Raw genomic sequence first — 17,654 nt, 5'->3', positions numbered from 1 at the left:
ACCACATAAAATAATCACATTTGGAGCTTAGTCACTTGGGACTGTTTTTGAGGCTGTGATGCAGGTTGAATGGATTCTGCAGAATACAGGAGTGGAGGGGCACTTGGGGACAGTTGAAGGAACACAGGAAGGTAAGCGCTTATAAGGTGCTGTAAGATTTTCTTTTTTATGTCTAAATTCCCATGAAATTTCTGCTGGTAATGACACCCAAATTATACTTTTGAGATATCTCCAATTATGGGATTTTTTTTTTTTTTTTACTTTCCCTAAGTGAATAATGCATTAACACAGAATATTAGAGCTTTTAATTAGCACAAAGTAAAGATGAATCCACATTAAAAACAAACGTGCATAACAGATTGCAAATGATTCAGTGAACCCCAATGCTACAATTTATGAAACCACTTGAAAATCTGCCAGAAAGAATAGGAATACATTTTAAGCTCCTACCATATTGTATTGTTTCATTGTAAGCAGCAGATTAAGCTAAATATGTAAGTTTTATTTATCTATCCATTATTTTCATGAGCACACAAATGACATGAGCTCACAACACATACGTACTAAAGTCCAAAACACTCCAGTTTACCATTTGAGAATAAAAATTTTATTACAACATTATACTTCAAGAACAATATTTGGTGCATTAATATTGGATAAAAACAGCTCAAAGAGGAATGTCAGGAGCTCACAGTTTGGCTGGTGAGGGGATAATTGGCATGAATATGGGCCACTTTATATAAGTAAAAAACAAAAAATGTTCTTACCTTGGATTACACAACATATTTGGCTCTCACTGGGGCACAATTTCACCGAACAGTGCTAAAGAAAAGGAAAAGCCTTCACCTGACAAACGACTGTAATGAATTAATATCCTTCATTTATAAAGCCGACAGTATTACATGTAACAGTTTGTCCAACTCAAAATAACTTCAGCCACTCTTTTTGTTGACTTCACAGGAAGCGGGATGCAAAACTGAACAACTTCAAATGGCCTTAGACTGGATGTGACGCAGCATGCATAAGGGTATAAAATCAGTAAGTTCATGGCACACTTCTTTACTTGGGGAAACAAAATACCTGTTTACCCTCACAATGGCGACTTGTTGCTAAATCTCAGTGAAGCTCTGTTACAGGGAAAGTATTTGAATGTTTTTCACATTTAGGTCCAAATATACGGAAAGAAATTAATCATTGTCAAATTTGTCAATGTAAAAAAAAAACAGATGATATAGTGTCCACTCAAAATCCAAGGGTCATTTGTTTGTGACTGGCAAATATGTTAAAAAAAAAAAGTGTAGCAAATAAAACTGTGAGGATATAATTTGAACACCGTTTGAATATACTTTACTATATATTTATCAGCAATCCAGATCCCAAGCGTGACTGGATGAACGAGTCAAGAACCAGATGGCTGCTGTCCACAAGCTGTCCTTCGTTGGTCTCCGGTCAAAATCAAGTGGTCTTGCAAATAACCTTCAATACAAATAATTTTTTTTTTCTTCTGATTTGTTTCCAGAAAATAGGCATAAAAAAAAAATACTCATTTGTGGGTTCAATTTGTCAGAAAGTATTTGGTATGCATGTTCTCATCCGAACTGTGTGGCAACAGCGTTCGAAGAGCATCTTGAGCATCTCACTCACTTGGTCATCCTTTCAAACGTCTCCCTCACCATCCCCCTGCTTCTGCATCTGGGCCTGCATCTTGGCGATCATCTCCTGCATTCGTCTCAACTGCGACACACGCAACAACAAATAGCACGCGTATTTACTGCATGCATCAGTTTCTGAAAAATGATACAATTAATTGTGGAGTAGACAGCAACGTGTGGCACCACCCACCTCCGCCTCCTTCTCCTGCAGAATCATATCCTTGTCCATTTCCTCCGGTTCCGGACCCTTTCTGCAGCAGTCACACACGGACGGACGGACACAGTTACTAAAATGATACTTGAAAACAACTAATGCTTTATTTATTAACTACTGCGCTTCAAAAATAAAGTGTGAAATGTCAGTGTAAGTGATGTGCAGTCCATTTTGTGTCAAGTTTATTTGGCAGGAGTGCAGCTAATATTAGGCAAACATGACAAAAGCCACACTGAGAGAAGTGAGGAAAAGGGAGTCAGTGCGTTAGTAGTTGTCTACTGGAGGAAAGTGGGGCTTCTAGCTACGAAAGATAAAAGCAGTGAGGACAGAAGAAAGATCAGCAGAAGGTGTGAAAGTCAGGGTGGGGGACAGCAATACCTCCCCCACTTGAGGACAACGTCAACAAAAACAATACCTCCAATATTCCACGCACGGGATTGGACAAATCAAGACCAGATGTCCAGGTAATGTGAAGACCAGTAAAACCGGTCCTTGATCCTGGATTGGCTTTAGAGGGGAAAACTGGAAACAACTTTTTGGGAGCCATTTTGAGTTTGATGATTTGTTAAAAGACAACGTAGTAAACCTGGTCAAGTCCGCTACAAACCACGTATGCTAGTCACAAAGCAGCCGCTAACCACCCACACCAGGCATGGGCATACTTTTGATTGCTCGCGTTGATAGATTATGTAATAAAAATAAATACATTCATATATACATTTAAAAAAATACTGTACTGTAAAAATTCTCTTGATTAATAAAAAATAAAAAAATGTATTGCTTATTTCTTCAGTTTGTTTTCAGGATTCATAGATTATGTAATAAAAATAAATACATTCATATATACATTTAAAAAAATTCTGTACTGTAAAAATTCTCTTGATTAATTAAAAAATACCTTATTGCTTATTTCTTGAGTTTGTTTTAAGGATTCATAGATTATGTAATAAAAATAAATACATTCATATATGCATTAAAAAAAAATACTATACCGTAAAAATTCTCTTGATTAATAAAATAAAATAAAAAATACCTTATTGCTTATTTCTTCAGTTTGTTTTCAGGGTTAATTCATTTACCTTTAATTAGCCAATTATTGAAGAAATTTTTTTATTATGTGAAATGGCTATTTTTTTTTTTTTAGGTAAAATGATTAAGCTTAATATTCATGCTATATACAATCCATTTATCAAACTAGCCATCACCTTACAAAATACAATTTAAAAATGAATTGTTTTACTAATATTTTATATTTTGTATATTCTGTAAACTTATTTGAATAAATAAAATAACCCAGTCTCATTTTTTTTTATTGATTTATAATGAGCCAATTATTTTATTAAACAATTTAAAATAATGTGTTCTTTATGTAGACTAGCTTCCAAAAATAAAATATTCATATTTAAAATTGTACATATAATTCATTTAATTAGAATTAATTAGCCTATTATTTATTAAAATAGAAAAAATGTACCACAGGTGTTGCATAAAAATGTTAAGTGCTTATGCGAAATGCTTGATTTTACTGATACTTCATTATTTACAATTAATTTAATAATTCATTTTAATGAGATAAATGAATGTTTAAAAAAAAAAAAAAAGTGTTATTTTTGCCCAGTCCTAATGTGGACCCACGACAACATACAATCCATCAGCTGTTGGACTTGCTTGCTCCTTGCCAGAGTCGTTGACATTCAAAATGATGAGTTAGAACTACACTACAACTGACACTACAAGAAACCTAACGAAGGTTATTTTGGTATAAATACTAACTACATCTACAAATGATGTCACCTGCTATAAATATGAATATAGGCCTCTGGTTGTTCTTGTATATTTGGATCAAAGATGTGTCATGTTGAATAGGCTAATGTATTTCATGGGTGTGTCTTATGTAAATGTATACTAATGTAAATAAAGTTGTATTTGTGAGGCGGGGGGGGAGGATGTGCAGAGAAAGCAAGCGGACAGACAGGCAGTACGTACGCAGGGGAGAGAGGCAGAACGAAACCATGGGAGGACAACCTGCCGCTGCGCTTCAGGCGATCCGAGCGGAAGTTCTCGTAGTGCAGGTCCTGGGTCACTTCCTGGAGATCCTGCATGTGGGTTCTGCGGGATTGCGAGAAAATTGTGACATTCGTGCATCTCAACCAATTAGGACAGCCTGGAAAACTGACCCCGCCCCCACCCAGCAGTCCAATTCAAAAAGTGAAGCGTCAATTCATCAATCAACGTGACTTTGCTTTCCACTGCTTTTGTGAGCAACCTACAAACATTTGCTTGCCATGTTTTCTTATGATTGCTTTCGAGTCGCAGCTGTGCTCACATCAGCATGGTGCGCAGCTTGAGGAAGTCATTGTGCTCGGGGTTCTCCACCTCCACCACTCCCCAGGGGTACAGGCGGCCTCGCACTTTCTTCCCCTTGGCCTCGATCTGCTGGTTGGAGCCCACCACTGCAAACGGGATGCTGGCCTGCCAGAAGATCACGAGCTTTTAATGCTTTTGGCCATGACGCGTGCTAAAAGGGATCACGGACTGAAACATGAGTTTACCTTGAGGATCCTGGTCTGCTCTTTAAAGTCTTCATCCTCATCCGACTCGGCGTCGGGCAGGTGGTAAATCTTGATACCATGTCCATCAATTTCATCAAGAATCTGAGTCAAGTAATACAAAAATGAAAGGTTAGTATCAAGCGTTTGCCATGTTTAGTTAAGGACATGCGCTTTTTAGTTCAGTTTCAAGCTTATTTCACACATTGATGAACATGCGTGTCACAATTCAAGACCAAAGCAGCTGCTGTTGTGTGTTCATTTTATGTCACCCACTAAAGCAGGGGTCTCCAAGTTGGGTCCTCGAGCCCCTATCCAGCCTGTTTTCCATGTTTCTCTCCACTAACACACCTGATTCATGATCGGGATCGTTATCAGGCCTCACCAAAGCTTGCTGATTAGCTGATCATTAGATTCAGCTGTGCTGAAGGACGGAGACATGGAAAACAGGCTGGATAGGGGCTCCCGAGGACCCAACTTGGAGACCCCTGCACTAAAGCAAATCAAATATGTCTACTTCATATGAACATTTAACAAATTACAAGCATTTCATTTGAACCCTAATCGTATACAGTGGTCTCTTGCTACTTCGCGATTCACTTATCACAGATTCACGACCTATATTGCGGATTTGTATTAGGATCCAAAATTCATACATTGCAGGGTTTATCTTGGGTTGTACCTCGCTATATCGTGGATTTTTCAGAGATTACTAGTCACCCTGCCCTCCACCACTATTTTTCTTATTATATTTAAAAAGTTAACAAATGTTTAGAAGGGTGGGAATTGTGTGGTGGCGTCATTATGGCTCAGTAGAAGCATAACTTGCCCCCAAGATTTGTGGTGAAATATAAGATCTCTGGTTTAATAACCTTATTTATTGATTGATTGAATTTTTATTTTATTAATTCAATCTCTTGTGTAATAACCAGATTTATTGATTGATTGAATTATTTTTTATTTTATTATCTGTTCTTATTGCTGCTGGACATGTAAATTTCCCGGAGGGAGCCATCCCAAAGGGATCAATAAAGTCAAGTCTATGTCCAAGAGTTCGCTCACCTCACTTGGCTATGATAATGTAATTTCATGACATCACATTCTTAATCTATACATTTTAATAACACGTCGGGTAAGCCGGATCCCCAAACTGTTCCAAAGTTGGGAGCATGGAGACGTAAAAATATATATTAAAAAAAAAAAAACAAACAAACCAAAACTGGAGACAACTTAGATTCGATTTGATTTTGTTTCTTGATGCGTTACCAAGCCTGTGATTGGCTGGCAACCAGTTCAGGGTGTACCCCACCTACTGCCCAAAGCCATCTGAGATAGGCTCCAGCACCCCTCGCGACCCTTGTGAGGGATAAGCAGTCAAGAATATGGATGGATGGATGGATGGATACGTTACCAAGCTATACTCCGAATAGTGAGATACAGTAATACCGTAATTGCCGGACTATAAGCCGCGACTTTTTTCACACGCTTTCAACCCTGCAGCGGACACAATGAAGCAGCTAATTTATGTTTTTTTTCTGACGGCCGCCAGGGGCGCTCAAGCAGAAAAGGTAAGCGTGAGACAGGTGGAATATATGTGTCGAGGAAGACGCAAGTTTAATGTAACTTGGTGCTTTGTGCATGAATAAAATTAGCAAGAACAGACCCTCATCATGGAAAATACAAGAAGTCTCAGTGACTTTTAGCGGTATGTTATTTTTAAGCAGCCCTGTTAGTGTTGTGTTACTACCGCATTGCTGCTGTGTTACTGCCGCGTCACAGGTAGGCACTGTTTGGAAAGAAAAGCTAAGGTATATTATTAAACCTTTGAAAATTCTGTGTACCGTCTTTCTTTGTAAATAACTCCCCTTTCATTGTGGGCACATGTGGCTTATAGTCAGGTGCGGCTTATGTATGGACAAAATGCTTTTTCCTTAAGAAATGTACTTGGTGCAGCTTATATCGCCTTATAGTCCGGAAATTACGGTAAATCTATATTGAATGTTTAGCAGCATTTTTAAAGAGGTAGTAAAATAAATAAATAAATAAATGTAAAATAAACAAATAAATACCCAATGCATTTCAATAGACGTCAATTTAAATTCTAAATTTGTGAGCCAGTCACTATTCCTCGCAAATGTTATGTAATTATGGGGTTTTTCTTTTCTTTTTTAATTTTTGTTTTTCTGTTGTTTGTTTGTTTGTATGTTAATATGTTCAATAAATCAAATCAATCAATCAATCAAATAGTGGCGATCCACTGTAGCTGTACACAAAATCATGTGACATGGGGGCAAAAAAAAAAAAAAAAAGTCCCATCCCTTCTCATGATTTCAGTTATCACGGTACTTTACGGTATACCATAATTACAATGTGGCCCGCAATAAGACTGAGTTTGACACCCCTGAATATAAAGCAAAATTGTTTCTCCATTATTATTGTGCATATTCTTCACATGCTTGCTTCTTGTGTATTTGAATACATTGAAATACGTTTTTTTAAAAACGTGTCCTTTAATGTTTAAATGTGTTTTGAAGCGTGTGGGAGGGGTATTTGAAGGTATCAACTTTTGAAGACATATATATATATACATACATATATATATATATATATATATATATATATACATACATATATATATATAGTGGATTTTCACATATCGTGAGTTCAGGTCTGGAACATTGGACTTAGACTGTGCATTGACTGGGATTCCCCAAGACTTACCAAATGATGCTAAGTGCTAGCAAGTGTCAAGAAAAACAACAAATAACGTCATGCTCACTCTGCGCTTGAGCCTCTCTCTCTCTCTGAGGGTGAGCGTGTCCGCCTTGGCGATGACGGGAACAACATTGACTTTATTGTGGATGGCCTTCATGAACTGAACATCCAGCGGTTTCAAGCTGCGAGGAGCAGGAAACAAGCAGGCACGTCAGCAAAAAGATGGCGGTCAATTTAGCAATGAACGCAGGTCCGGTGAGCAAGAGGAGCTTCTTACTGGCTGGACTCACCCGTGGCCAAGCGGAGAGATGAAATAGAAGCAACAGTGGACTCGGTTGTCCACGATGTGGCGACGATTTAGACCGCTCTCGTCGTGCAGGTAGCGTTCAAATTGGTCGTCAATGTAGCTGATAATGGTGCTGAAACTGGTAAAAAAAATAAATAAATAAAAAGTCATACATCACATAAAAATGATATTAGAAGTACTTGTGCTTCCAGAAATGCAGGATGAACCTAAAATGCTCGGCAACCTTGACAGGTGACTTGATTTCCTTTAAACTTTTGAATGCTCAACTGTTCATTTCTTTTCAAAAATCAACGTCGGACGCTTTTATTTTGTTAAGTTCCCGGATGTGCAGTGATGCTGCTCTCAAGCAAACACAGCGATAGTGCTTTCACTTTAACCCAAAAGGTGCTTTACTGCAACGAAAGAGAAGACGATGTTGAACTGTATCAACTATGCTGCTGTGCTAATCGCTAACACTGATGCTACCGAGTGCGTTCTGTCAAAGCAGGGAACTGGTGGAAGCGCTCCACCCTCCAAAAGGCTCCTCCACTCGAACATTCTGCCCCTTAAACATTGTGTATTGTAGCTCCAGTGCAGTACAGTGCATTTCTATTGGGTAATTTTGACGTGGACGTTTCTGCTGCTTCGCGACTGGAATTCTCTTAGAGGCTTTCCAAATAAAGAAGCGGTCCTTAATCGAGTGTTAAAAAAATGTAGTGCCGTTAAAGGCACCTGAAGTTTGAAGTTTAGTTTATTAAAAGGACAGTGTGAAGTAACATTAAAAAGATGGCTGCACCAGATGCAACATCAACCCTACATAATAATCACCTCAGTGTTGACTAGAAAAAAAATTCTGAAGTGTCGTACCAGTCCTGGCTGTTGATGGCGTCTCCATATCCTGGTGTGTCGACCACAGTGAGACGCAACTTCACGCCCCTCTCCTCGATTTCCACCGTGGACGCCTCGATCTGCACCGTCCTCTCGATTTTCTCTGTTTCGAACCAAAGGATGGCGAGTGCATGAAGCTCATCAACATGACGACTTGTGCGTGTTCATGTGTTACCTGCTGCTCCTGGGATGATTCTCTCAGGATAGAGGTCAGTCAGGAAAAGGCTATTGATCAGGGTGGATTTTCCAAGTCCAGATTCACCTTTTGCCACAAAGAAATAAAAAAATACATCAATAACTCAAGTGCTTGATGGACTTGGTGAATGAATCTTATTATGCAGTTTGTAACAAAGGACAAAAAAATCTTTTTGAGAAAAGACACCTGCCAGTGAAACACTAGCAGGAAACCCATGGACACAATACTACATTTGACTTGACTGTTAATCTTTTCCGGAGCGATCAGGTGGCTAATCCAGCCACCTAAGGCGTGGATGTGTGTTGATTAGTGATCTGCCAGCACCACATGGCGACAGATTATTACACGAGCACATGAATCAAGAAAATGTATTTCTCTGCTGGGACCGCTTGGAAGCATCTAAAAATCGACTTTCAGTGGTTTCCTACTTTAAAATGTACACCAACCAGTTTTGGATTTTTTCTGGATGAGCGTCAAAGGCCTTTCCGGATCAGTTTGCAAAGACGCCACACAAATCTTATTAGGGAGCAGTCAGTGCTATACTGTATAATCAGACACGGAACCATATTTGGTAACTTAAGATAGTTTTGAAATTTGACCTAAACGCATTACGCACCTTATTGTGAGAAAGCAGCAGCGCGAGCGCTCCAAGTCATTCAGCAAAGTTAACTGAATAGCATTCATTGTAATACAATAGATTTGTGTGAACACACACACCCTATTAAAATATTTTTCTCTGATCTAGTATATAATTTGAAAACTGACACGTTTCTTTGCTGGAACACTGCAACAATGTCTATTTTACACCTTGAGAAAGCATTTTTAATGACTTGAAACAAAAGTAGTAGTCAGAAGCTCACCGAGAATGTGAAATAATCATGGGTATGAGGTCAGGAAAAGCATGAGACTCGTTAACTGTTTATAACAAACCCTGCGGGCACACGGGCCACATTCCACTTGGGGTTCACTTGAAAGGGAAAAGGATGAACAGTGTTCCACCCTCCCCCTTTTCCCAAGTGGGGGCGGGGGCAAGTCACAGCCCTAACATCAGGAGTTTACACGGCTGCAGACTAGACTGAGATGTCGCTTGCAATTAGGGTTGTCACGAGAACCGATACTTCGGTACCAAGATGATGCCAAGATTCTGAAAATGTGACGGAACTGCCTTTTCTACAATACCCGAAGTGTCCTTGGTACCGAGGCGGCAGATCTGGCTGCGTTTTTTCTGTTGTTTTGGGGGGGGTCAATGAGCGCTTATCTGGCAACCCACGCAAAGTCTAATGACGTCACGCAACATGACGCAAAAAAACCCAAAACATCCAACTAGCGAATCTTGTCCCGCCACACACGACTGTCTAGACTAGCACGTAGCAATCAACATGTCCTCCTCACCAGTGTGGTGGTTTTTCTCCATGGCAGAAAATTTTCAGCAAGGATTTAAAGAGGGGGAAAGAAGGCTTTTGCTCACCTGAAATCCGTCATCATGTCAAAGCCGTTTTAAACGAAACGTGAAGGAGGCACAGCTGCAGCAGCTAATGTTGCTAGGCTAATGGTGCTAAGCTAACAAGGCAGCAACAACAAATCTAAAGCCATGAACGCCAAAGTGATGGCATTTATAGCGCTAGACAAGCAGCCGTTTTTTTGTAGCTGACCTGTTTTTTTGCAAGTTTTTTTTTCTTCTTCTTCTTTTTTCAAATTAATAGCACATTTGGAGCCCCGTTGCATCCTCCCAAGTGGCCACAGCTTGATTGACAAAAATGGACTAACACTACACGTAACGCAAGTCTCACCGCAGTTCGGGGTGGGGGTTTTCAAGGATGTGTATCATGTTATTTTATTTTTAACTTTTACATTTTCAGAGAAATCTCTACTATGCCCAGTAGGGGTGTTAAAAGAAATCGATTCGGCGATATATCGCGATACTACATCGCGCGATTCTCGAATCGATTCAATAATCGGCAGAATCGATTTTTTTTTTTTTTTTTTTTTTTTTTTTAAGGATTCACACCTTGAGCATGGAAGAATGTTATATGAACGGCACATTAAGGCTTAATATTTTTATTTTAATGCTGTTCAAACATGAAACAGATTACAACCTCTATAAGACTGAAATTTCAGATAAATAAATAATACATTTTCATATAAATCTTACACTCTACAAGCTTACTGATTAGTATTTTCTAAATATGAATGAAAAAAAATCGCAACAATCGACTTATAAATTCGTATCGGGATTAATCGGTATCGAATCGTGACCATTCATATCGGGATTAATCGGTATCGAATCGAATCGTGACCTGTGAATCGTGATACGAATCGAATCGTCAGGTACTAGGCAATTCACACCCCTAATGCCCAGTGCAGTCAAAACATTAATACTGTAATGTTTGTGAAATGATCAAGCCAAGCAGTCAACTAACTATTTAATGTCAGTTACTGTTGGCTGAAACCAAGCCACAACACAACACGCTATTGTGAGCAGCTTATTTATTTAGTTGTTTATCTATTATTATTATTATTATTATTTATTTATTTTTATTTTTTTAATAAGTCTCTGCTGCCGTCACGGCCAGTCCAGACCACGGAAAACAACATAACCACACACGCACCCACAAGGGTTGCTGCAATACCAGTTTTGTCTAACTCGATTTCAAATTATTATTTATTTATTTATTTATTTATTTATTTAATTAAGGTTGACAAATGTCAATGTATATAATTTTACCAAACGTTCACCTACCTCATCCTCATGCACTATTGCACTTAGGGTTGAATAAATGCATTCCTATTGCTTAATGCATACATACATGAATGTTTTGTTTTTCCAGATAAACCAGTTGTAGTTCTGTATTAATTTTAAAGTTAACTTTTTATTTTGTGTAATTATCTGTTAGCCATTTCATGTAGAAAATAAATACTAGGGATGCACGATAATGCTATTTTCAACCGATACAGATAAACCAATAATTTAGAGGTGTCGATGTCGATAACAGATAAGTAAGTCAATAAGTGTTTGCAAAATTAGCTTGAATACAAAGATGCTTTCGAGTCCTCCTATAACTGTAACAAACATACTGAAACATTGTATAAACTTTGCACAATGTTTCAATGTATGTAAAGCACCATGAAGCTGAATTTTATTGATATAAGCCACAACAGATCGACCAACGTGGCATGTCTATAATTATTGCTGAATTTCTTTATTATCTGGTTTACCTGTATGAAATCAAATTGCCGATAATTATCGGCAGATTTCTCCATTATCTGATTTATCTGTTTGACGTCAAATTGGTCGATAATTGCCGATAATTATCGGCCACCGATATTATTGTGCATCCCTAATAAATACACATTTGAAAGAGACATTTGTTTGCTGTGATAATCAGAGCTACTAAAACATCAGTTTTCCCATTCCTGGATGAACAAATTGCAGATTATATGAAGGCAAATTTATCGGTTATTGGTATCGACCATACAAAGCAGGAAATTATCGGTTATCGGCACAGTATTTTATTGTTTACTCTGTTTAATACTTTAATGCACAGTATTTTATTTTAATGCTTTAATGCCACAGCATCGATGTTTGTTCACTTCTAATAAAGGAGTATATGTTGAAGTACATGTGATTTATTATTTATTTTCTATTTTTACCGTGATATCGAAATGGCATCGAGAATCGTGGCATTTAAATGGCATCAGCATCGACTACTAAATTTCTGGTATCGTGACATCCGTACTTGCAATCCACATACTAGACTCAACACAGCAGTGCTTTTTTTTTTTTTTTGCTGCTTTTTTTGTGAAATAAAAGAATCTTATGACACATCAATAAAAGCTAATACCACCAAAAATAATCTGAATGTGACGAAAACTTACCAACAACCATAAGCGTGAACTCAAAGCCCTTTTTAACAGACTTGCGATGAACCTGATTGGGCAGGTTAGCGAATCCAACATAACCTGGCGTCTCAGGGTTAGTGAACTGGGCCTGCTGTCGAAACAAAAACACATGAAGCTTCATTTAGTGAGTCAGGAGATGAGACAGTTGCTACTGACGAGTGACAATTCTGAGCTTACGTCACAAGTCAAAGAGGTGGTCAACTCTGTGAAAGGAAGCATGTGACCTACAACATGTATAACTCAACTAGTTATTAAAAAAAAAAAAAAAAAAACGATTGAGAGGGGAAAGCAAAAACAACTGAGATAAGGTGGTTGCACAAATGTGTGTTCACAGTCTTATCTGCTCAGAATTCACCAATTGCATTTAAACTCATATTAAATGGGTCAGCAGCACACACCTGCCCATTGAATCCAATTCAAATCATGTAGTAAAATGCAATTTTCAAATCACAAAGGCTGCAATTTCAGAAGGGGAAAAAAACTGCTTCATTTTTGGTTGGGCTGTATTATTTAATCATTTATAGTGTCTACAGTCGATTAGTTCTGTGTTGAAGAAGTGCACATTTACATATCATTGTTTCATGAAACATAAAAAGTTAAAGCGATAAAGCCACAGATTTATTTGCATTATGTTGTAATCAGATTTAAGACTCACTGTCTTGTTTATGCTACACTTGTTTGGTAGGATTTTGTGATGGTGTCAGTGAAGGCTTAAGTCAGTGAATGCGCAAGTGTTGTTTAGAAAGTTAACAACTCTAATTGAACTGGAAAAATCATATTAACTCATAGTTCAGTTGCCTTTATTTTAGAGAAAGCCTAACCTATAAGACCAAAATATTTTTGTATAATAAATCTGATACTCTTTATTGTAATAAAGATAATTTATTGCTTGGTTGTTAAAAAAAATAATAATACATGGGAAGAGGACCTTGATTTTTTTTTGCATATTAAATCACAATCACAGTATTGAGGGGAAAAAAAACACAATGTATATTATTTTTCTAACTCAATCAGCCTGAATTTTAAGTGCCTCTTATTAACTCTAAATACAAGGGATGCAAGATATTCCTATTTTCAACCAATGCTGGGAATAAACCAATAATTTAGAAAGTGCCGATGATGATAACCAATATGCCGGTAATTGTTTGCAAAATGAACTTGATCTACTATAAGTCTCACATGTACAAATACTTTGAAACATTATGTAAAGCACCATGAAACTGAATTTTATTGATATCTCTGCTTCAAAAACAACCAGTAACTTATTTGCCAAAGCAAAACAGTCATGTTTTAAAAATGCAACAAAAAACTGAGGGCAACGTAATTTTGGGCAGACCCAGTAAAGAAAGCCCACACTGGCGACTGCCATGTCGCCATGATGCATCTTCTGTCAACACAAGGTCGTGCGCATTATGACGTCACAAATATGAGACACTACCATAGGAGAGGGGAGGGGTTGAGGAGTGGGACACAACTTGAGCCACACAACAGATGGACCAACGCAGCAAGTCTATTACTATCGGCGAATTTCTTTATTATCTGGTTTATCTGTATGACGTCAAATTGGTCGATAATTGCCGATAATTATCAGCCACCGATATTAACGCGCATCCCTACTAAATACATTCCAGATGTTTCCTGACATTTACTTTCTAGCCCATTCATAATTCTAATGCCGCAGTTCCAGCTACAAAAACAAAAAACCACAAAGCACGATGCTGCAGCCTCCATGCATCACTGCTGATATGTTGTTCTTTAGTGATCAGCAGCAGAGTTGTGTTTGCACCAAACGTACTTTTTGGAATTACTAATTAGGGCCAAAAATTTCAACTTTGGTTTCATCAGACAAGAACACATTTTCCAACGTGTTTGGGAGGTTTCAAGTGTGTATTTGACAAAATTTCAGCACAAGTGTGTGGACTATTTTTTTTAATCCACTTTACAATGAGAACTTCACACACATTAGCTCAACAGTGTACAGTCAAATGTGCAATAAGCTTAACGGAGAAGTCAACCCAAAAAAATGTCTATAATACGTTCTATGCAGCCCCACTAGTCTAATGGCATTCTGGTTAGTATTGCCTTACCGGGATTTACACCGGATGCGGTTGCGGTGCGGTTGCGGTGCGTTCCGGCGACGCAAGCAATTAGATTCCATTCATTCGAATGGTGAAGTTTACACCGCTTGCGTGTGCGTCACCGTGTCGACTGCGTCTCAGCTGCGGCGTGCCGCAGCCCTTCCGCAAGGATAGACCTATTTTCTATTTTTGCCGGACGCCGCAGCGGTAGGCCACCGGCAAATGGCAAGCTAGCACAAAACGCATCGAGCGCAGTTTCAAAATAAATTTCCGGTTACCTTTCAAGATAAAACACTCGCCAGCTCCTATTTCGCAAGCATGCTAGCAAAACGTGATGTGGGCGTAGACGGGCCTGGAGTTAACGTGTGAGGTGCTCATTCACGCTTTAGACACCAGCGACACACGGACGAAGAGAGGTTTATATTGGAGGTAGAAAGCCACAAAATAATAAAAGTCCACCTTTCTTTCTGCTTCTCTGTTGAGCACAGACTTTCTGTGTGTTTATCGACGTTTTTAATGCCACATGACACGCAAGACACGGCGGGAAGTGGTCGGCGACGGAGCTGCCGGACCACAGCTGTGCGGAGCCGGTGTCAGTTGGCCAAAAAATTGACGCGTCCGGATCACGCAGTCAAGACGCACTGCACCGCAGCCGCACCGCACACGCAACCGGTGTAAATCCCGGGTTAGTGGAATATGACTTAAGCAGCAAAATCCAGCAGTTTTTATCAATATCAGAAGGCGGACATTTTGCCACTTGCTGTCGAGTAAAAATGACATCACAGTTGCCTCAGGGCTCAGTTAACAACCAATCACAGCTCAGGTTCAGAAAACAGGTGAGCTGTGATTGGTCGTTGCCTGATCGAGCTTTAAGCTACTGTGATGTCATCTTCAGTTGACAACAAGAGGTAAAATGGCTGCCCCCAGAGATGGATAAAAATGGCTGGATTTTGCTGCATAACTCATATTCCACAATTGTAATATTAATCAGAATGTTATGTTTAGACTAGTGAGGGCACATATGACATGGTTGACTTCCACTTTAATCTTGGCAACCTACAATCTCTATTAACACGTAATATTGAGGCACTTACTTGCTAATGCGCGCACAGATAGAAGGGCCAAAACATACCTTGTGAAAACTAAACTGTACTAAAAAATAAAAAATAAAAAAGAAAAAAAAAACTAGGGTGCTCGAACGGCACAAATGAAAATCAACCTGACTTTTTTTTTTTTTTTTTAACAGATGTGCTGCTTTATATATCGTAATGTGACAATGATGATATTGTGGCAGTTTTAATATCGCATTATCACGATATTATCATTATCGTTCCATCCCTAACTAGCGCAAATACTGTACAGATGCACAACACCGAGTGGCTAACGTAGAAATGAATGTTATGACTGAGCAAGACTGTACAACTTGACCCATTATGACTTGATTGAAATCCATCTATTTTCCGATCCGCTTATTCCTCATTAGCTGGCGATTGGCTTTTGCTTGTACTTACTCCACCTCTGCATTGTAAGCATTCACAAAACCAAACCATGTCAAGGTGTAAAGCAAATATGTGGATAACAATCTCTTTTTAACTGCAGGTGGCTGGCAACCAGTCCAGGGTGTATCCCGCCTATTGCCCAATGCCAGCTGAGATAGGCTCCAGCACCCCCCGCGACCCTTGTGAGGAATAAGCGGTCAAGAAAATGGATGGATGGATGGATAATTTCATTTTAAGACTTACCTTCATTTTGTCACCGTGCGACATGATTTTTCCTCACTGCTCCTGAAATGACAGCCAGCGCATTCCATCAAAATAGATAAAACGGCAAAATAACTCAATGCCTCTGCAAATCTATTTTATACTGGTAATAATACTAGCAGTGACAATTCTCATGCCTGAATGCTTACAAGCCTAGTGTGAGAGACAGGAAGTCTGGTTTGCTTTGTGAGAGAGCTCAAATGTCAACACACACGCACAATCTGCTTCTCTTCCTGTGAGCTTACAGCGTGTGACGTTTCTTCCACTATTATTACTTGCAGTCAAAGTGGTTTCATGTTGAATTTCGTTATTTCCAATTCAATGATTGTTTTGGCTAAACTCAGTTAAACAATTTAAAATGGAAACAGTGTGTAATTGCTTTCACATGCAGAAAAGTGGACAATAATATTTGGTTATGTTTACATTTACTATGTGATTCGTGAATTCTGGGCATATATTTGCATAAGCAATGTAATTTAGATGGGCATATTTGCATATATACTATTTAAGCATTTGTGGGTTTGCATATAATTGCTCCTAATCTTTTCTTCTCTTTTCTTAATTTTTTTTGTCACTTGCCACACTGACTGCAAATGGAAATGTACGACAAAACTACAAAATCTGAGACAGAGAACGTCTACTCTTGTGGTTTCAAATGGTTTCTGTAGACTTACTAATAATACTGTATACGAATAAACAAAACGCTGACTCTGCTATCTACAGTACTTTAAAGCAGGAAAACCAGGCGGGTCATTAATAGACCAAAAATGGATTGCTCCAGACTTTGAATGCGTGTACAGACTACATTGCACTAAAGGTACCAATTGTAAACGGCGTTTAATAAGCGTTTCCACGTGGATCGTGTAAATACCGTAAACGCTATCTTTATAACGGTTAACGCTCAAGTGGGTGTGGATTGGATCGGGAGCGATGGGTGACGTCCGCGAAAAAATGAACCACTTTAATCATGTCTCATCCCGAAAAGGCGATGCAGAGGGGTCAAAATCCTGATGGTTTAACTTAGCATTCTTAGCATTCTGGGTAGCATTTAACTAGTTACTAACTAGCCGATTAGCTTTCCCTGTTTAACTCGCGATGCTAATTTTAGCCAAGTAGCCCCAGCGAGCTGAGTCAAGTCGTATGTGATTGATTTTCTAAAAAGTGATGAAGTGCTGAAAATATTCTAAACGTTACCTTAAGCGTTCGCTGGAAAATGCAGTGTGAAGAAGACAGAGGGGTCGGGAGCGGCGGTAGGGGAGAACAGTTTGGCTTGGCGGACACCTCAAATTCTTCAGATTCCGGTGCACACAGCTTCCTCCCAGCAAACGCACTGACGGACCACAATGCACCGCGCCATACACGCGGCGAAAGCAATGCGTCGACGTCTACGCCATATTGCATGTGGAAAAATAAAGA

The 17,654-nt window shown here is 38.9% G+C and overlaps 1 protein-coding gene across 3 annotated transcripts; it reads right to left on the bottom strand.

The window, feature by feature from the left end:
- Window positions 1–584: 584 nt before the first annotated feature.
- On the bottom strand, window positions 585–17,651 carry septin2 (septin 2). Of its 3 annotated transcripts, XM_077538350.1 has the most exons (13): window positions 17,433–17,651; window positions 16,221–16,262; window positions 12,377–12,491; window positions 8,480–8,566; window positions 8,284–8,407; window positions 7,421–7,555; window positions 7,195–7,312; window positions 4,419–4,520; window positions 4,193–4,338; window positions 3,853–3,975; window positions 1,843–1,903; window positions 1,645–1,734; window positions 585–1,476 (listed from the first exon to the last, which is right to left on the bottom strand). In XM_077538350.1, the coding sequence occupies exons 2-12, from the start codon at window positions 16,242–16,244 to the stop codon at window positions 1,657–1,659; spliced, it is 1,113 nt and encodes a 370-aa protein (XP_077394476.1). In that variant the 5' UTR covers window positions 16,245–16,262; window positions 17,433–17,651; the 3' UTR covers window positions 585–1,476; window positions 1,645–1,656. The 3 variants fall into 3 exon arrangements, with proteins under 3 accessions (XP_077394476.1, XP_077394468.1, XP_077394485.1); XM_077538342.1 differs by lacking the exons at window positions 16,221–16,262; window positions 17,433–17,651 and having other exon boundaries at window positions 12,377–12,521; XM_077538359.1 differs by lacking the exons at window positions 16,221–16,262; window positions 17,433–17,651 and having other exon boundaries at window positions 3,892–3,975; window positions 12,377–12,521.
- Between the last annotated feature and the right edge of the window lie 3 nt (window positions 17,652–17,654).

Source organism: Festucalex cinctus, chromosome 1 (genome assembly GCF_051991245.1).
Source record: "Festucalex cinctus isolate MCC-2025b chromosome 1, RoL_Fcin_1.0, whole genome shotgun sequence".
In the NCBI taxonomy this organism is placed as follows: domain Eukaryota; kingdom Metazoa; phylum Chordata; class Actinopteri; order Syngnathiformes; family Syngnathidae; genus Festucalex; species Festucalex cinctus.
Note: the sequence above shows the minus strand (reverse complement) of the source record. Positions and strands in the feature narration are given on the sequence as shown.